Source organism: Lampetra planeri, chromosome 2 (assembly GCF_965212315.1).
Source record: "Lampetra planeri chromosome 2, kcLamPlan1.2.h2, whole genome shotgun sequence".
Lineage (NCBI taxonomy): Eukaryota > Metazoa > Chordata > Hyperoartia > Petromyzontiformes > Petromyzontidae > Lampetra > Lampetra planeri.
Window position 1 is genome coordinate 32606642 of NC_136108.1, and position 21200 is coordinate 32627841.

General features: G+C 50.2%; 1 protein-coding gene across 2 annotated transcripts in view; it reads left to right on the forward strand.

Annotated features, from left to right (window-relative positions):
• Positions 1-21200, forward strand: part of LOC144732133 (uncharacterized) — a 45413-nt gene that overhangs the window by 8168 nt on the left and 16045 nt on the right. The window contains exons 1-2 of one of the 2 annotated variants that reach the window (XM_078613447.1): positions 13710-14017; positions 20285-20452. In XM_078613447.1, coding sequence (XP_078469573.1) covers positions 13969-14017; positions 20285-20452 — 217 coding nt within the window. In that variant the 5' untranslated portion in view covers positions 13710-13968. Of the gene's footprint in view, positions 1-13709; positions 14018-20284; positions 20453-21200 lie in introns of those variants that run through there. The other variant, XM_078613437.1, reaches the window with a different exon arrangement.

The window sequence follows — 21200 nt, forward strand, 5'->3', positions numbered from 1 at the left end:
CGGAGAAGTGGAGAGCAATAGGGTGGGGGGAGGAGGTGAGTGCTGGGGGGTAAATAACACTGGTCAACACACTTTTTCTGGCATAAGGGTATTCCAACGGTTTTAAGTTAATTTTGGGGTGCTGATTCCAAATCTGGCATCAGTTTTTGGCTATCACATCAGGTTTTTGAGATATCAAATATTGCATTTTCAATAAAAACTGCAGAAAAAAAATATTAAATAAATGTGGATATCTACATGAAATTATATTATAAACACACTATCCTCAAAATACAGCACCATATTTTAACACTAAAGCAGTCACTGACTCGCAACAACTTGCAATCATAAGTGACAGAGTTAATTTCGGGTAAAATCAATGCAAATGGGGTATGCCGATAGCATAAAAATGAGATGTGATAGAGCAAATCTGAGATCAGATTTGGAATCAGCACCCTGAAATTAGTCTAGAACAGCTGCAAAAGTCCAGGCCAGAAAAAAACGTTTTTTTGTTGAATATAGATATTTACTTATCTATATTCTTGCACAGCCCTTTCCCCCGCCCACTCACTCTGAGACCCTTATCAGCAGCTACATTCGGAGGTTTGCCCTTTTTTACCTCTCCACCTGAAGAAGACCGCTTGTGTTGCGATCGAAATGTCGTGGGTTTTTTTGCTTTTAATCTTGATTTTTGTTTTCTATCTACGTTAATTCTAGATTTGAAGCTTTCGTGACTGCAAGGATTCATACTCTTAGTTTTTTCGGTAAAGTCACGTAGGTAAAAATAAATAATAAAATAATAAAAATAATAATAGAAATAATTTTTTTTTAAATAACATAATATAATATTTCTATAATTGTTATTTATATTATTTTTTCGATTATTTTTATTATTTCCTTTTACCTACGTGACTTTACCGAAAAAACCTCAGAGTATTCTATCTACGTGACTTTACCGAAAGAACCAAGAACATGCATTCCTGTAGTCATGAAAGTTTTAAGTCTACTTATCTTTGGAGGAAGATCTCCAACCCCTTCCTCCTCCCACACTGGGACGGCTCAAGCTGGCAGGCAGCAGTGAGGCGTGAACACCCAGGTCCTACGTCAGTATAGCTTTGATAAAGTTCGATATAAATCAGCCAGCTTGATTGATCTAACGCTCACTGTTGCACATCGGTCACAAGCACACCGGCAGTCACCCCCTCATCGCTCTTCCATTGCTACTGCCATGGTTATTGTTCCCATGCACTTGGCTCATTGATTCCTACACCCATGCCGAGTCCTCGGTCGACCAAACCGACTGCCTCGTCTCATCCACACTTTATGTCACCACTACTCTGCAGGTCACAAAAACTCACTGCTCCACTCGGGGATTCCCTCCCATCGCCTCTTTACCCAGTGCTCTGACAACCGTGCTCACTGCAAGAAATTTATAAACTGTTGTCTATCGTGCCTTCATTGGTGCAGTTTGTTGTTGTCCACGTGGCGTTTTGGGCATTTTGGCCATTTTGGGCATTTCGGGCATTTTGGGCATTTTGGGCCTTTTGGGCATTTTGAGCATTTTGGGCCTTTTGGGCATTTTGGGCATTTTGGGCCTTTTGGGCATTTTGGGCCTTTTGGGCATTTTGGGCCTTTTGGGCCTTTTGGGCATGTGCTCAGCAACCGAAATGTCAAAAAAATAAACAACCACCATCACTGCCGCAGTAGACGTGACAGCCATTGGTCCGACACCATGAACCATGTGCAAAGCAGAGCGCAGACGTCAACATTGTGTGAGTTGGGTCGGTTAGCGACCTCGCCAGGTACCACCAGGCCTGGTGAAAGTGGGGTGGGGGGTTGCCAGGCCTGGCGAAAAGAGGGGGCAGTATTTTCTGGTGGCCCAAGCTCGGAGAGGGCACCCCCGAACACATCACAAACATGGAAAATAATATTTCCACCGAGTGTTTAGTGGTCAACAATAGAATTGATTCCTATGATGGATTCGAAACGAGGGCCTCGTGGCGATGCAATTTTTGCGGTCAAAATCGCAGCCGCTCACTTAATTTACGGAAGGTATTTTCTATCCGGTCACAAATGGCAATCTTCAGATGGATGCGTGAAGTAAATATAATTTACAATTTGTGCTTTCTAGGTCAAGGCAAAGTGCTCTGAATATTTTGCAATTGCATCCAGAGATGGGGTGGTATGGGGGCACCCACCCCCTCCCCCAGCCAACATCATTGTACCAGGGTCCCACATTTCCCCTCTCAGCCAGGCCACTGCTGTCCAGTGTGTGATGTGTGACGTTACAAGCGCACGCTTGTTCTGTGTGGGCGACGAGCGAGGGTGTTTGAAAGTGGTTTTGCTTGTCGGCCGTATCACGGGTCCTGTCAGTGGAGGTCAGGCCGATTCCCACTTGACCTTTTGCTCCAAACGTCAGATGAGATGTCTTTGGCACAAGTCCTCCATGAGTTGATGAATCCATTCGTTCACATCTTGTTTTTCTGCACTGGATATATGGCACCTGTGGCTGAAACGTGACTGCCTGCAGTTAACAATATAGCGGCGTGTAAAGCTTGTGCATACTTTATTAGAATTGGGTAGCCATGACTAACTGCCTTGCCCATGACCAAATCAGCAGGAATGCACCTGATGAGATCTCGGAAGCTAAGCGAGGTTGAGTCTGAATAGCGCTCGGATGGGCAGCCACCATGTACAACAAGGTGTTATACTGGTAGGAACGAAGTGGACCAGACCACCAATAGATTATATCGTCCGACCGTTTGTCCGTCCGTCCGTCCGCGTCCGTTTGTCCGTCCGTCCGTCCGTCCGCGTCCGTTTGTCCGTCCGTCCGTCCGCGTCCGTTTGTCCGTCCGTCCGTCCGACAAGATGGCCGCCCGCTCCCCCTGCGCGTGTGTGTGCGTGTCTGTGTGTGCGTGTGTGTGTGCGTGTGTGTTTGCGTGCGTGCGTGTGTGTGCGTGTGTATGCGCGTGTGTGTGCGTGTCTGTGTGTGCGTGTGTGCGTGCGTGTGTGTATATGTGTGACTGTGTGCGTGTGTGTGCGTGCGTGTGTGCGTGTCCGGCCCACTCGAGCGGCGTGATGAATGGGCGCTATTGGGCTTCGGATCGTTATTCACGGCGAACTGGAAGCGTAGCAACACAACTTCATTACGTGTGCGTGTGCGTGCGTGCATGTATGTGTGTGTGCGTGCGGTGTGTGTGCGTGTGTGTGTGTACGTTTATGCGCATGTGTGCGCGTGTGCGTGTGTGTGCGGTCTATATCCCTGTACCGGTATTAGTATTATTCCTACCAGCCCACCCCGCAGGGTCCTGTTTATAGGCTGCAATAAAATAATAGTTGTACCTTTTTTACGTGCTCCCATGTATCCTCATGCTGCTGCCCCCCCCCTGCCTTCACCAGTATGGTGAAGTGTGTACTCAATGACCTTCTCGATCCGCACAGTTCCAAAGTATAAAAAAAAGAATGTACATGTGCACGCCACGCAATCTGATTTTAGCAAGTTAAAATATCAACGCCCCCGCCCGTGTGGTCACACGCCACTTCCGTTCAGAAGTGAGGGTTTTGCACGTTCCTGTTACACGCTAACCCTGGTGCGCCAAAGTCTTTTGGGGAGAAAAAAAGTCGCACGCGGAATTAGGAAGGATAAGTGTTGGGTCGGGTTTCACGTTTATTTTGTATAACCAGGCGAGGAAAGAGGCTCACGAGGGTAGAGGCTCATCCGTAGGCAGTGACCTGGGTCACCAAAATGAGAAAAAGCAAAACAAACCAAAAACAAAACTTCGGCAACGAGGTAAAGCAATTGGAACAAAAAAAACAAAATAAAAAAACACTCTCAGAACACAAAACAGAAACTTTTGCGTCCGCGACAATTTGACGCTGTTCTGAACTAAGAAGAAAAACCATCCAGCCATCGTTGAAAACTGACACTTTAGAGTATGTGTTCATTCTCAGACAAAAATTATATTTAATTAGCAGTACTGGAGCTGTCAAGGCAAAACCTGTTTGAATATTGGGCAGATTATGTGCAGATTATAATTACTTGGTGATGCTGCTGCTGCGTTGGCAGTGGTACGCAAGCAAAAAACAACAAAAGAAATCAACTCATTCATCAACAAACAATGGCCTTAATAAGACAAATATATAATAGGTGACGATCCGGGAAATGGCCCTTATTAATCTACTGTGAATTAGGGCCGTCGCCTGAAACATCGCCGATTTAATCCGGGCTAAATTCGCAATAGCGATGCTTATTGTTCACTAATATTGAATTGATATTTGGATTATCTTCATGAGCGTTATCTGTGCCACCCCCCGTCCTGCCCCCCCCCCAGCAACAGACAGGCAGACGGAACAAATGCAAACTTAGTTGGAAATTGTGAAATAGACCGGGTGCGCACGCATTTGGCGGTTCGAGATGATGCGAGATGATTGCCACCGCACGTGTCTGACTGTGTGACCCAAAATCCCCCCCCCCACTTCTTCTTGTGCTACGATATTTATTTTCAGAATGGAGCGATTTGTGACGCAATTTTGGCCACGGAATGTTTATTCTTGTCATGTTTCCACTTGATGAATTCCTGGCAACTGTGCGTTGTTTTGCCATTGCCTGGGCGTTACCATGGAAATGGCGACTCTTGAACGGGATCCCATGTTTCATATGGAGTGCTCTTGCCAATAACATTGACTAATCCAGCAGCTGAACTGTGTGGTCGGCTTGTCATTGAGGATTTTAAAGATACCAATTCCATCGCAGGCATCTCGCTATCTACGTGCAATGACGGCTTGACACACTTCTCTTGAGATGGCACTTTATTGCAGACACGTTCACTTGACAACAGGCGGAGACCCCCACTGCAACAGCCCCGAGTCTCCCGCGCGTCTCCCTTTTATATACCGACACGAGGCCACGCCCCCCTTCTCGATCCTTCTCGCTGATTGGACGCTCGCTCCACCGGCAGACTCCACCATCCTCTGCCGTCACCTGACCACGCCCCCTTCTCGATCATTCCCGTAGCCACCGGTCCCTTCGTACTCACAGCTGACACCCTTGGCATTACCTCCCGTGGCCACGAGTCCATTCACAGCACATGTAGGCTCTACTGTCATTACATATGTACGTACATATGTAAGCATGCATCATAAACCTCAACAGCAACAACAAAAAAAAACCACAACAGTTAGAAGACTTGGCAAGCGAAAGCCGCCAATCAAAATCTGTGCTGAAAAACAGTGAGCATTGGTGACTTTACTGTCCTGATGAGTCCGAATGAGGACGAAACCGGACCCACGGCTGTCCGTCACGGCATCACGACTGCTGTCGGTCGGTTACACTTGCTCACACGTATGGCGACGGTGGCCTTGCCGACAAGAGGGCCACAATGCACTTCTTCCGTAAAATTCTGATGCTATTTTGCATTTGCCGCGAAAGTTTCTGCGTGTTTTATCACGCGTTTTTGTGGCGGGTGGCGGCGGTGGTGTTGATTTGCTGTTGTTTGAAACGTCCAAGCAAACGATGGAAAAGCGCCCGTCGCGGAACAAGTTTACGAGGCCGCCGGCAACCGCACCCAGAGCAGCAGCCCCACACGCACCGCGCGCACGGCCAGCCTGCAGGAGAAATTACGCTCGGCCACCACCTCCCCCATCGTGCGGTGCACATGGCTGGCCACCGGCTCCGCTGACACTCGCGACCGCCGCAAGTGCCAAGGCAGCAGCAGCAGCAACAACAACCAAGGCCACTGCCTGTGGCCGGCGCCCCTGCGCGTCGCTCCTCCGCTGCTAAGCGAACTTTGACCGGTTCCCCGATTTTGGACGCGCAGCGGCGGGGTCCCCTCGTTGTTCGCGAGGGGTACTTTGCGGAGACGCTCGTCAATTGCACTTTTCTCAGACAATGATACCTATGCTTTAAAACAAAAATTAATTACCTTAAACAAATACGCTGTTGAATACATGACAATTATCATAACAGAAACAAAAACATTGGTTATAATGAACATAAAGTAAATAAAAAATTATATTAAATAATACTTTATAAGTGAATTTACCTGAAAATGATGATGATACTGCGCAGTAGAGGTTTTCTCTCAATCTTTCACCACTTTATCCCATCACTTTCTCTCTCTCGATGTAGTAGTCGTGTAGAGTTCCGGATGCCATTCGGGGATAGCCAAAATCGCGGTTAGCAAGTTGGTAAATGATGAGGGAATGCCGTAAGTTTCAGTAGAGCCGGGCTGTAATCTGATTATCTGGTCATGCTGCAGCATTGGCAGTGGTGCGTAAGGACAATGAACAAAAAGAAAACTCAACACATTCGTCATTTATACTGCCTTGAAATAAAATGACAATAGGCAACGTTTTTGGCACTGGCCTTTCGTCTTGACATCTGATTGATAAGTAATCGATTACTCTACCGACTATCAGTTCACGGTTGTTGTAGGGGGTTTCCTGCCTTGGTGAGGCAAGACATGGGGGGGGGGGGGTGTTCGTTTGTAAAGAGTTGCGAATAATGGACCACAAAAAAATGTCGTCGATGGCAATTTGTATTCGATGGAAAAGCTGGAAAGCGTCGTGGTGGAACGCATTTTCCCAGCGCGAGACACGTCACAATCTAGCGCCATGGCCTGGAGCGCCGGCTCGTTACGGTGAGCCTGCCGGACGTGTCTGGAACACGGATGGGGGCATTTCTGTTTTGACGGGCAGTGTGTGCGAATCTAGCAGCTGCTTGCGATTTCCTGAATTCTTGCACCGCAAATAAAACGGAAACTGAGCGCTTGTTTTTGTTAAAAGTCATGCTTTTTCAGTGAACAAGGCACGGTGGCCATGTACACTGTGGTATATGCACTTGGCACTTAATGGTTCACTTCCAAATCTATATATTTTTTACGAATTGTTATGATTCGTGGATTAAAGGATATATATTTGCCGTTTCCGCCGTTGTATTTAATGGGCAGTTTTGCGAATTCGGACGTGCATTTCAGACACTTTGAAGGTGTGAGTAATCGTTGAATACAATCACGAGGAATCTTTGTTAATTGGTTGCACTGCGTCAACCGATTAGGACTGTAATTCAGTTGTAAATTATTTGCCCACCTTTCGTGGGTAAGGGATAAATGTTCATAAAATATCGCGGTGTCGGACGTGCTCTGATTAATCGACTTTTTCATGCGCTCTGAGATTGTGGCGATGGCCCATTCGGTTGTGTGTGTGTGCGTGCGCACGCATCAACGTGCACCTAGCCTGGCACAAGCGCCGTGGTCACGTCACCGCCCCTGAGTGGCGAATGGCGGTTGTTGGTGTTGTTGCACGCGTCAATACCACCGACTTAATATGTAAATAAGCAACATTTGTGAAGTTAAAGATGGTTATCTTTAAAATTACACCGCACGTGTATTATTTTAAAATCTGACTGCGAGGTTGCCTAATTTGTGTAACTGCCCAAATGTAACAAAAACATTTGGCGTGTAATCGCTTCCCCCTCCCTCGTGATGCAACGAGTTTGTTTTCATAATCCGGGAACATTTTTATTTAACCATTGCTGTGAAGGTCTTGCCTCAAGTGGCTGCAGAGGTCACATTGTGTTTAGATTTGCTGTCCTTCCTCCGCACGGCTACGTACGGCGCGAAAGAAGTTCAGCGTACGTATGTACGCACACGTAGAACAATGATATTCGGCATGCACCAATTGCAAATAATCCATTGTTTTTCCTGCACGAACCAATGCTGAAGAATCAGTTTGTATCGGTAAATTGGTTTCTACTTTCCTAGAACTGTACATGTCTATACTATGATTGTATCTGCTTCCCACGTCGTTAAACTTGTACATTTGTTGCGTGTTTGGAGTGCTGTACCAGTAGTACACCAGTGGGGAGCGGTGACACAGTGGTTCGCGCATTGCGCTGCGAGCCTGGCGACCCGAGTTCGATTCCCGCTCATAGAGCATCGACGAATATCTGAAGCGGTCCGGGGCCTCTCCTATTTCGACCCAACCTTCATTAAGCACTTTGTATGGTGTGCAAACATCAGCACCGGGGAGACAAAGGTGGCCGGGTGGCACGGTTCTGACCACACCAACCCCCTTCGTGCGATGTGCTGGCGTTAATATTTGCTCGCTAACAGCACTTGCCCCAACGCTATGTTTGGCTTTTGGGGGGGTTCTTTGTTTTTCGTCTTTGTACCAGTATCAGGATAGTTGTGCTGTTCCACCAGCCCTTGACTGTGTTTAACTGAAACTCACTACCCAAGCCATTCAAGGACTTGGGAATCATCAGTGGTTTTAAGTGGAATAATAACACAATTTTTTTTATTATCACGTGGTTTTCAAGAATCGCTTCCGTTACGGCCTTAACCGACTTCTCTCAATTTTCCGGATGCGCTGCGTTGTTTTTACTTCCACCAACCCGGCATCAGTTCTTACAAATCCATCCCTCCATCAAGCTGCCGGTCTTTGCCGCTTGTCATGTTGGTGACCCAGGTCAGACTAACCCTGGCCTATTTGAGTAATCACCTTTTCAAACCAACTAATTTCCCTGTCTTTCCCCTCCTCAACACGCTCCATGACATTTCTCTCCAAACAGAGGCCGTCGTTTCTCACAGTCTGGCTCAAAATACTTCAAATTCGTCTTGTGCATTATGTCGTCACTGCATTGTCATTTAAATTTGGCAGTTCCTTCATTCATACAGATTGCACTTGCTCATCAGCTTAGCTTTTAAAATAATTTATTGGTTGTAGTTAAGACTCGGGCACCTTCTGTGTTTCTCTGCTTTCAATTCATAGGTAAAAAAAATAATCATACTTTATCATTGGTATTGGCCAAACATGCAAATTCTGAAAAAAAAACACCTGCATATTCCTGAATTGGGATTACACAAACCAGCAACATCAGTTCTTCCCCTCTTATGCAATGTTTCCTCAGGTTTCTCTGCTTTCAATTCATAGGTAAAAAAAATAATCATACTTTATCATTGGTATTGGCCAAACATGCAAATTCAGAAGAAAAAAACACCTGCATATTACTGAATTAGGATTACACAAAGCAGCAACATCGCCCCCCTACCGCAAAAAACATGGCAGGACCCTCTTGAAACAAAAGTCTCGGGACTCGCTGAGGCTTTCCGCGTGTAAACACAAGCATAGCCGTAAAAATAATCATGATGTTTGCTTTCGTGCCGTTTTTGCACTCTGCTCTGTTTTTATTAAAATTACACAGCGTCCCGGAACAACTTGTTGCAAAAGGCGCCTCTGCTCTGCCATCTTCATTTCGTTACGCACGAAACTCACGAGTGCTGCTTCAGACAAAACACAGGCACGCGTTTTTCGTCTCACGTGCCTTAAAAAAACGTCATCGTAGCAGTGACCAAAGACAGATGGGGGCGGCGCGCGCGCCGGCGGGCGCGGGAGTGCGGGTTGAGACGGGCGCATTCCAGCGCATTCCAGCGCCAGCCGGGGGCGTTCGGCCGCATTCTCGCGCCAGCAGCCCCCAGATGCCCCCAGCGAGACGACTGGCTGGTCGCATTCCTCACGTCAGTCGGTAAGGTCCCTTGCGACGAATACAATTGAGCGCGCCCGAGCGCGTGAGCACACACTTCAACACCGACGCGCGCGTGTTTTCCCCGTTCGCCGATGAGTGAAACCCACAGGTTCGGGAGAAGTGTCCGGATTGAATTGTTGGTGCCTTCGGGGTGATTCCCCAGGGGGCGGTTACCCGGGGGGGTGCGATGCGGTGGTAGGGAGGAGGGTCCCCCATAGTTTAGAGAAGTCCTCTCCATCTTCTTGGTTCTTTCGGTAAAGTCACGTAGAAGGGAAGTAATAAAATAATAAAAATAAAACAATAAAATAATTAATACGACGTTTCGGCCACAACGCAAGCAGCCGTGCGCCGACAGACCTGTTCTTCACCTGAGGACGGCTGCTTGCGTTGTGGCCGAAACGTCGTGAGAATTTTTTTATTATGTTTTATTTTTATTATTTTATTACTTCCCTTCTACGTGACTTTACCGAAAGAACCAAGAAGATGAATCCCTGCAGTCACGAAAGCTTTAAATCGAAAAGTCCTCTCCAGATATAACTAATTATTTGGCGATGCTACTGCTGCTGCTGCTGCGTCGTTGGCAGTGGTGCACAATTAACAAACGTTGTACGCGCTCGTCTGCGACGCTGTTTAAAATGTATAATAGGCGACATTTTGTGCAATGGCCCTTCATAATAGCGGTGAACATTTATGGTTGTACTGTACTAATGAGTCCTAATGAGGACACGGTCGGTCCGCAGTTGTTTCCTTGTTTCACTGCTGTATGACGGGGCAGCCAAATGTTCACGCCTTCCTGCTGTAATGTGAGCAAGGCACCTTTGCGTGTCGTTAAACGCAACGTGGAGCGTCTCAGGCCCTGCCCAACGACGCGCCGGTGCCTTGTGCATTATGCCCTCGGTGGTGCAGATTGTTGCTGGACGTTTGGCGTTTTCTACCTTTGGGCCTACTGCGCTCGGAAAAAGTGACTGAAAGAGAATAAATGCAACCCTCCACTGTGAACGACGCCAATCGCAGCACACGTGCGCCTAGCGCCTCCGCACAATCCGTGTCCCTCCGGTGTTTGTGTGTCGGTGGTAATGTCAAAGGCAAAGGTGCAGCCCTGCAATTTCACCTGGCGGAGCTCTATAGAGATCCTCTAGAGCGGTATTCTTTGACCTACTCTCCCATGCTGACCAGGAGGTGATTGTACCCACATTTTACCCCACGATGTATGTGAACCTGCCAATCGATGAAACTGTGGTGGGTTACCCAGTTATATTGCTGGGTGGACAAAGGTGTTTGTATCGTGTGATTTGTGCAGCACAGCTCTTTGACATTCATGGTATGCCTTGTTGCAAAGGATTTATGCTGCCGCGTTGATGGCATCCTCTTAATATTACTCCAGGTTTGACATTTTTATCAGCTGATCGATAACCACAGGCAGTGTCGCATGGAAATAACGAACGAGGCACTGTCCTGCCGGTGGCGTTAATTTCATCAAATGTCATCGGATCTCATCAGGTCTCGGAAGCTAAAAAATTAACCCGTAAAAACAAAGTTTTTCACTATAAATCCTTTATATGCGTGGCATCGGTTTTATTTTATTATTCATTTCTGTTTTTCTTGAGTAAGAGTTTCATTTTTATCACATTGGTATTTTAAATTAAATATGACATTTTTTTTCCCTAAAAAGTGGAAAATGTTGGAAAAAAAATTTCACGAACATAAATTGTCAAGCACAACGAGTCTGTGTGCAAAATGTCAGCTCGATTGGATCACGGGAAGTGGGTTAAAAAACGACCGAAAGATTTGCACGGTCCTAAGCGCGCAAGCAAGCAAGCAAGTGAACTTAATATAAAGGATTTCAAAAGAAACCGAGCCTGGTTATTACTTGGGACGGATGACCACCAGGGGCTTGCCAGTTGTTGTAGGCGTGTGGCCGTGATGTGGCTAGGCATTGCCAGTGCTGCGTGTACGTGGGAAGCCAAACGCGCATTAATGTAATTGACCAAACATTCCAATGGAGGACCCTCTTTAAAACTATTTTAGAGACTCTGAGGTTTTGTGGATAAAAAAAATGGCATTACTACTACAACTAGTACAGTATTATCATTAATAGCGTATTAGCGGTGGTTTTAATCTGCGCAGCTAAAATGTGATTTCAAGTGTGCTGGAAACACAAGGGAAAGAATTCTATGTTTTTGCCAACTTGCCGAGGTAGCGATGTGAAATCTCGGTATGACGAGAATGCGTTAAGTATGGGCCTCCACCACCACCACAATTTTATTTTACGTTTCAATTCGATTGTGAAATCACCAGATGCTCCTTGCTGCCCCCCTCCCCCCAACTCCACTGCTGTGAAAGCCATACTTCACCATGCTGGTCAGTGCGCTTTGGTGAAGGTGGCAGGCAGGTGGAGGGTTATGATGTTGCCTGTGGCAGGAAACGGAACTCTGGGTCGCCGGATTCGAAGTGCATTGAACAAACCACTGCACTACTGCTCCACCCAGTGTTCAGTATGCAGTGCGCACGAATGGATGTTTGAGAGTGGCAGGGCGGTGCAGTGGTAACGCTCGTGCCCTCGGCAAGAAGAGCCAGGGATCGATACCCGACTAGAGGGTGGAGTTGGTATGTTCTTCCCCTGTTTTCTATGGGATTCCTTGCGGTTTTCCGGTTTCCTCTTGTATAAAAAAACAAAACCTAAACTGTAACTGGCATCGGGCAAAATGAGCCTGCAACATTAAGCAATTTGAATTACGCCACAGCAACATCGCCCCCTACTGCGAGAAAAGCTAGGCAGGGCCCTTCTGAAAACAAGTCTTGTGACTCGATGTGGTTTGCTGGGTAAGCAATTGTACAGTAGAGTAACGACCGCACGTGATGTGGAGGTCGCGTGAAACCTGACCTTAGGTAACAGTCGTTGGGTAAAACCATGGCGCTTCCATTTATCAAGACCTCATTGCGCCCTGCGGCACCCAGCCCACGGCAACCTCCCGCACCACCTCAAAGACCGCTCGTCAAGGCTCGCGCAAAACGAGCCATCGCTTCAACTCTGCCCAACTTGTATATCACTTGCCTCGGGTGCGTGGGCCCTCTCGGTCACCTGAATTGTCCCGTCACTCCCCGTCAGTCGGTGGGCCGGTCTCTCGAGCTACTTTACATTCACGCGGTGCGCGCTCCACTTACTCCCGCGAACATGTCGCTGCGCAAAAAGCAAATCCCTCCGCAAAAGAGCGGAGGTATTTTGTGTTTTTTTTTAATCTGGGACACAATGGCGTTCCCTCCCCGGCGCTAGTGGGGAAGCCCGCGCTACGCCAGCGCTGGGGCCGATCTTGCGCGCAGCTGAGCGCCGCTTTATTGGAACTGTTTTTCTCCCTTTCTGGCCGCGTCCTGTCTTTGTTCGCTGCTCCGCGGGCCATCAGACGGGCCCCCTGGGGCCTCCGGTCATGACAGAGGCACAAAACGGTCCCGTGTGGAACTTGGCCTGCGCCCACTTTTCATGCTGGGAGGCCGACGGGTAATCCAATGATTAGAGCGCTAAGCGTCCAGGATTAGACGTCAGGGCGTGCGTGCTTGCGTGCCCAGCCGGAGCCGCTCGCCGCGGTTATTGACTCGTTTAGCGCGGGGACGCGGGCCTCCCTCCGCTCCCGAGGCCTCGCATCGTTGTCCGCGGAAGCCACGGGGGCTTCCCATTGTGCGTCCTTTTCACAGGCCGCGCGCGCGCCCACTGTTTGTGTACCTGCGAGGCGTTTTGAAGTGGGTTTTATCCCGGCTGAACACTGTGCGCCACGAGCGGTCCCGCAGTTCCCTGGGGAGATGTAAAAATGCTTTGGCTGCTGCAGTTTTGAAAACAGTTAAGTGCGCTCCTCAAGTGTACTGCTTTGCTGGCTTTGGACCACTAGACGTCAGAGAGTTTGTTGGAATTCGTGAATGAAATGCCATTTCTAGCAGCACAAAGGGTCCCTCTGTTCATTGGTTATAAGCATGAACCTTCCCCCCCCCCCCGGTGCCCATAACAGGCTTCTTCTTCCACCCAACCTCCATTCCAAAAACCCTCTTTCCCCCTTTCAGTCGGCGGCAGGCGCAGCCCCATATGTGCGTGCAGGCGTGCGGGGAATTTATCCATGGCCTTTGACCTTCGCGGCCGCGATTTACATTGGAATCCCGGGCATGTGGGCAGCTAGGCGCTGGCCTCGGCGAGTTGTGCGATAAGGACGCTGCGCTCGGCACGGCTCGTCGTAGTCGTCCCTAGCGCCGCCCGTTCCTCACTCGTTCCACGACCGCTCGCCGCTCCGAGGCGATCGTAGAGGCGGCTCACGCCCGCTGGCGGGGGTGGGAAACGCGTCGCCTGCCAATCCGTCGACGGCATGGGCTTAACCGTGGCGGCGCCCGGTTTTGGGAGGGGCCCTCCGTCCGCTCTACGATGACCGCGAGGCGTGTGCGTCCGGCCGGCACAGTGCAGCGGCTGGAGACGCGGGTCATGTAGCATGGGCCAGTCGGCTCCCCCCAAGCAGGAGTGCGGGAGCAGCCACAGCTGTGAGTAAACCCCGGCGTCGCCGCCATCAGCGCGATGTTGAGACCCAGGTGCGATGGAACGTTTCGCGAGCGGTCTGCCCCCCGTGCGCTCGGATGAGTGTAAAGTGAAACTTTCGCTGTGGGTTTCCAGCGTTACGCCCGCGCGGCGTGTCGGTTAGCTCGCGTTAACTTGTTCGATTCCTTCTCCCTGCGCAGCGGTTGACATCACGGGCAGGTCGTGTGCGGCGGGTTAAAGTGTGGGTGCCTCCACCTAGTCCAAGCTGCCAGGCCAGTGGGGAGGAACAGGCCAAATAACCTCTCTGAAGCTCCCTCTTGTTTGAGACTCTTCTGCCAGCAGTGGTGTGAACAAGCAGTTGTAGGGTTGCTTCTTTATCGTGATTGTCATTAGTTGAGCGCGAGCAGGGTGAACTGTTGCTGCTGTTATGGCACGGATGAAGCATGTGATTAACGCCGTGCTGAAAAAACCGCTACGCAGGTATGTTGCGAGCGTGTAAAAGTGCACCGCAAGAAGATGCACAAACACAAGAATGTTACGCTGTCAGGCTAAACGTTGACTGCGAAATAGCTGACCAGCTCGGGCTTGCGTTAAACATTTACCACGAACGGTCGGATCATATTCAGAGCTCACGGCTTGACACAAATGCGTTTGAGCGAGCGCATGAGTCGGATGCCATCGGCTAATCCTGCCAAGAACAAGTGACAAAAAACACGGCGGTGGAGTGTGTCACCGCGCTCGACAGAATGTGCTCCATGTCGTGTCGCCAGATCCCATGTTTTGAAAATTAAAGCGAGCTACGCCCATGTGCGCCGGCATCGATGGCAAAATCACTCTGCCCCCCCTTCCGTTCCGAACGGGTTATCGCAGTGATTGCATCGACGCACTTTAACGAGTTCCCCCAGATTTCGGACGTACATTTCAGTCCAGCCGGGCTGAAAATCCGCTTTTTTTTAAGTGACCGGTTACCCTATGGGCCATCGAAATAAATTGGTGATGCTGCTTGCATTCGTTGCCAGTGGTGCACAATTGACAAATAATGAGCAAATACACTCAACACATTCGTCAATAACACTGCGGCCTTAAAGGGAAAATAATAGGTGATGTTTCAGACGATGGCCCTTCGTAGCACATACATAGAGAGGCCTAAGAGATAGAGTGGATAATAAGAGTTCGAGACTGCACTACACCATGGAGCCTGATTAGAATAATTATTTTCTTAAATGTGTTTTGACGACCAGTTTTTTTATTGGCTTATGAACAGTGACTGAATAGTGGCTATTGAGTAACAGCCGAATCCTTAAATGATCAGAACGTTTTACAAAATAAATTAACGTATATAATCGTGGGTTGCATTCAGTCCTGTGCATGCCTGGAACCGTCCACTGGTTCCATGCTAATCCCTCACATGAACATCATGCTAATCCCTCACATGAACATCATGCTAATCCCTCACATGAACATCATGCTAATCCCTCACATGAACATCATGCTAATCCCTCACATGAACATAGCCACTTCCTTGCCCTCGTCTAGGAGGCCGCTCTCCTTCTATCTTACAGTTACATGCTTAGTTCTCACATTAACATCACTAGCCCCGGCCACTTCTTTATGACCCTTGGGCTACACCCAGTTCAAACCTTTTAAAACAGTCTGCCTCAGCAGCAGACCACGCTTTCCCACCGGATGACGGACGCTTGTGTTGCGCCCGAAACGTCGTGATCTATTTTATTTTATACCCACGCGACTTTACCGAAAGAACCAAAGAGTACGGTTCCATAAGTCGTATGTCCTGTCACGGTGCGCACACTGGATTTGCGATTCAGAGGGCAGCTGTTCGACTCCCATCTCCCGGCACGGTGGTTGACACAATGGCACAGGTTTCTTAAATCCGCCCCCCCTCCCCGCGAGCCGCCTGTGTCCACCCTGCAGTGTAGATGCGTTCACCGCGGCTAGTCTCTCGCGCAGGTTGTGTTTGACGGGGTGACGTGTCGCTGCTCCCCACCTCTTCCAAGGCAACTGGCCGGAACGGATGAGTCGGGCGCCACGGGGGCTGGGAGATGTTAAATACCTCGCCTGGTATGCAGGAGGGTCGTGGGTTCGACCCCGACCCTGGTCGCGTGGATTTTTCTACGGGTCCTCTGGTTTTTCCCTCCACATTTATAACCAACACGAGTTTCGAATATTTCGCTGCTATAAATTTGCACTCGGTTGAGCTTCCACTTGTGGCCAGGTCGCTTCTGGAAAAAGAGCCATATAGCTCGGTGGGCCCTACCTGGTAGAAAATAAAAATCTTCCGCGGGTATTTAACTCTATCGGGGGAGGGCCTTCCGCCAGCGGTGGCGTCAGCAGGCAATTCCAACCGCTGCACCTTTACCTTTTTATAATTACCTTCACAATGACACCCCCCCCCCCACCGATGTGTGGTATTCGGATGATTTTGAAATAGTGAGGTTGCATAGCCTGTGGATCTGCCCCACTTGTAAGGGGCTTAGCGCAACGCATGCGGCGCTGCATGCTCGAATAGATGTGTCACGCGGTGTTTGTGGTGCGATTTCATTGCCGTTAATTGCTTTCATGCGCCCGGGAAATGTGCCAGCGGCAGTTGGCACCCGGGACCACTTTGTGCGTAGCCTAACTGGGTGGCTTCAGGAAAGTGGAAACTAATTTCATTTGGGAACGGAAGGGGGACACGGCAACAGCACAATGGCTGCCTATGTGCGGCTGCGCCTAGTTCTTACCTCCCCCCCCCCTCCTCCTCGTCATCGTTGTCATCATCATTCGCTGTGATCTATCCACTGCTGGATGAAGGCCTCCCCAAGCCGTCGAGATCCCTCGCGGTCCTGCAGTGCCGCTGTCTATCTGATCTCATCATCGCCAGTCCTTTAGCTGCCATTCTTTCAGCAGTCTCGTCCATCGGCCATCATCCCCACTTGTGATGGGCCCTGGCAAAAACCCAGTGGCTTTCCTCTCGTCTCCCAATCGGCAACACCGGAGGCAGTTGGCAGCGTGGTATCGGTGAACGATAGAGTGAACTGCTCATTGCTCCACGGTGGCGAGATGTTAACTACCTCGCCTGGTATATCGGAGGTCGTGGGTTCGATCCCGACCCGGGCGCCTGCATATTTGGAGTTTGCGTGTCTCTCTCCCCATGGTCGCGTGGATTTTTTTGCTCCGGTTTTTCGCTGCACATTTAGAAAATTGCATTTGGAGTATTTGACTGCTATAAATTTCCACATGGTGATAAGCCGCTTCGTTGAGCTATTATTTGTCTCCAAGTTGCTTCTGAAAAAGAGCGAAATAGTTCAGTGGGCCTTACCTGGTAAAAAAATATTTATAGTTTTTATAGTTAAATTTCAGTTCCCAAATAAGCTCCCGGTAAGTGGAGCGAATTATCGGATCTCATGCCGAACAAGACGCGGTACAACCTGAAAATGCATCGGAGAGGCAGGGTTTGTTGTGGGGGCGTCTATTTTTAAGCAAGGTGGAATGTCAGGGAGTGGAGGCTGTGGTGTTATGGGAACGGGCCTTGTCATCCTAGAATCTATCCCCCCCCCTAACCAAACCCGTTCCCGTGTGGTGGTTTCTGACGGGGTAGTTTTTCCTGATGATGTTTTCAGAGCGGTGCGGGGAGGTTTGCATGGCGCGAGTTAAACGGTGCGTGCCCAGGAACGTTAGGCATGTGGGGCTTGGAGATATGTCGACACAAAAAATTACTTCCTCTGAAATTTGACAGAGCGTGACACGGGGAGTGGTTAAGAGTAGACCACAGTGAGTCTCGCGGGGAAGCATACCATGCAGGTGGCTGTGCTGGTATAGGTCGTGTATGTGGAATATCGGTGTGGATTCTAAATGCCGCGATGTCAAATTAATGAGCGCCAAACCAAGGCCGGCACCCCGGGGTGCGCAGTCTCAGTGCCGCGTTTGTGATGGACTCGACGTGAATTTTAACAAGCGCAAGCGCTCGCGAGGGACTCGTTGCCTCAACTTTGTTGCGCAAAAAAGAAAATTACATTTTCTCGGGCGTGTTCCCACCTCTTGGCTGGTGGGATTGTGTTGATGCGTCGCACCACGCTGCCGTCCATCACCGCCGCCGTCGGGGTGGAGAGATGGCCGGGCGGTGTCTGCGCACGGCGCGCTCGAGAGAGAGGGGGAGAGAGACGGCGGCGTTGTGTCGCCGTGGGTCGTGCGTGGGTGGCGCGGGGGGCCGCGGTTGGCACCGGGGCGTAGGAGTGGGCCGGCGTCCTGACCAGGCCCCGGCGAGCGCGTTTATAAATTCCACGGGTTGATTTGCCCGTGAAACACTCGCGTGCGCGATACAGTGGCAGGGCAGTCGGAACCGCGGCAGCACAATAGACCTTTGTGTTGCGCGGGCCCCCACGGTTGTTGTTGCCAGGCCTTCGGCCGAGTGCCGACGCGTAATCTTTGGCGTCACCCGGCCCCAGCCCCCGGCCCCCTGTTCCCGATTAAAACCTCCGCAGCCCGGAGATTTCCATTTTGTCACTCCAGCCGTGGCTCGGTGCAGCGTGGTGATTTATACCGATGATAAATGTGTGGAACTTGTAGCATCCGTGTGACTGTTCCGGGGCGAGCGTATAAACACAAGCGGCACATTCAGACGATGTAAATAATGTAGCAGAAAACGAAAAAGCGAGGCGGGGCATATTGAGAAAGTGCCACAATGCGCCACGGAAACCTACTAAAAAAAAACTTGGCTGGACCCGCTTGAAAAAGAAGTCACGAGACACAGGCTTTCCGGGGTAAACATGCGGAGCGATGTATGATCGGCATCAACAAACGGTGGAGACGCAGTGTCCTGCAGGCAGAGCGCTTTTGCCGGTGACGTCAATACACCGTAAACATCACAAGTTTTTCGGGTGGCGTACACACAGATTACGTGCGTGTGCGCGCGTGCGGCGCTTTTGTCAGTCCACTGCTGGATGAGAGCCTCCGCACGCCGGTTAGCGCGCGTTGGTGGAAACGTAAAAGTACGGGACAACAACGCGTTTTTTTTTCTGCACTGCCCTCTGGTCCGCCACTCGTCGTGTGTGACGGTCGCCCATCCGAGCGCTCGCTAGGCTCGTCCCTGGTTAGCTTCTGAGAGCTGACAATATCAGGCACATTCCGGGCGATGGTGTCACAGGGCACCGTAAGTCCACACGCGTGGTGAAATTTGCGAAGTGTAAATGATTAGTTCCCAAGTTGCGTCGTCCTCCAAACCCACTCATGTGCGGTTGCTGCGATTGCTCACAATGGGCCAAATGTGCTCTGCAAGCTCGTGTACACGCAGAGGACACTCTACAACACAGTGTGGCGTCTAAATGCAACCGCATCTCAAGGCACTGTACAGAAACAGTGGGCGCGTTTCCTTTGTAGAAAATAAGCCGGTCGTACGCAGAGGAGTAAAGGAACGAACCTGGGCTTGAACCGGGGCAGGGAGATGACAGCGCGGATTGCTGGGGGGGGAAGGGGGTTATCGACTGTGGGGGCAGCTAAGGAGAATGAGCAACTTCCCACCAAGCGAAGGTTGTCTGGGGGGCTTGGACAGAAAGCCTTGGTGGCTGGAGCGGAAAGTGCATAGAGTGGAGAAGAGTGAAACGAAAGAGGAGAGGTAGGAGAGAGCATGGCGGAGAGGAGAGTGAGATGAGAGGGGAGACGTAGGCAGGGGTGAGTCCGTTTTCGGATTCGGTGGCAAGATGTTATCTCCCTCGCCTGGTACGTACGAGGTTCTAGGGTTTAATCCCGACCCTGACGATGCCTGTATATTTGGAGTTCGCATGTTCTCCCCGTGGTGGTCGCGTGGATTTTCTCCAGGTCCTACGGTTTTTATTTCCGCATTGAGAAACACGTGTTCAGATTGTTTGGGCTCCTATGAATTCCCACGTGTGATGATATCAGCCACTGCGATGAGCTATTATTCGTGACCAGGTCACCTAAAAAAAAAAGAGCTAATCGGTCAGTGGGCTTTACCTGATAAAAAAAAAAATGTTGTCGTTGATAGTTCAGACGTACGTGTATCACTGAATGGCCCGTAGCCACTTGACCCAGGAGGTGTGTGACTGATTGCGCCAAGCGATGTGCAGTGCGGGGTTTTGCCCTTCGCCGAACGCCGAGAAGATCCAGCCGCTTCCACTGCCCGCTCAGCGCCTCGCTGTTCGGCCTCGGCACCGCCGTAGAGGCGGCTTGCGTTCGACGTCGCCCACGCGTGAGAGAGTGCCGAGACCGCCGGTGCGCCTGTGTGCTGGCGTGACCACGCGCGTGTGCCCCCGCAGGCGAGGATGTGCCGCAAATGGTGCCCGGCCGCTCCGAGTCCGTGGCGTCGGACTCCAGCACGCCGACGCTCAAGCGCAAGAGCAAGCTGTCGTCGCTCGGCAAATTCCTCAAGCCGTGGACGTGGCGCAAGAAGAAGCCGAGCCCCAAGTTCCAGCAAACTTCCGAAGGTGAGTGCGTCCACGGGCACTGTTTCCGCGGCAAGGCATGGTTCTGGGCGACATCCACGTTGGAGCGAACATCACCTTAAAGCGGTGCTCTTCACACGTTTTCAGAGGGGAGCCACTTTCGCCGATAGGACATCATCAGCGTGAGGGGCACCACACATTATGAAACCATTGGGGTTTGACAGCAGCACGAGGATGGGGGTGTTGTGTATTGTCGGGGGCCGCACTAAAGGCCGTCAGGGGCCCCCAGTGGCCCGCGGGCCCTGCAATGAAGAATACTGCCTTAAAGTCTATTTGATTAATTATCAAGGAAGCCTCAAACTTGGCTCGGACAACCTGGGATACACGGCTGAGGCATGCGTCGACAAGATAAGATCCATCAGTGGTTGTGTTTACCCTGGAACCCAGGTGAACAGGTTCCTCGTCCTGATGTGCATGCGGTGCCCGTGTGGGTCTCCCTTATAAAAGTGGCTTGTGTATCAGTGGCCTGGTTATAATTTAGCACACAGGTTTGTTTCCAAGCCACAGCGTGATCCCAAGCGTAGATTGCCAAGTCAAGCCACGTGTTGAGCATTTATTCCATGAAGCTTTCTCCACTCACTACTGCTGGCATCTTCACAAGTCCACATGAGGAATCTCACCTGGTCTCCTTCCACCCTTTCACGTTTTCTGGTTTTCCGATTGAATGTTTGTCCTGGGCGTGTCGGGGAATTCTCAATTTCCTGTCCGGGACTTTCTGAGAACACCCAGT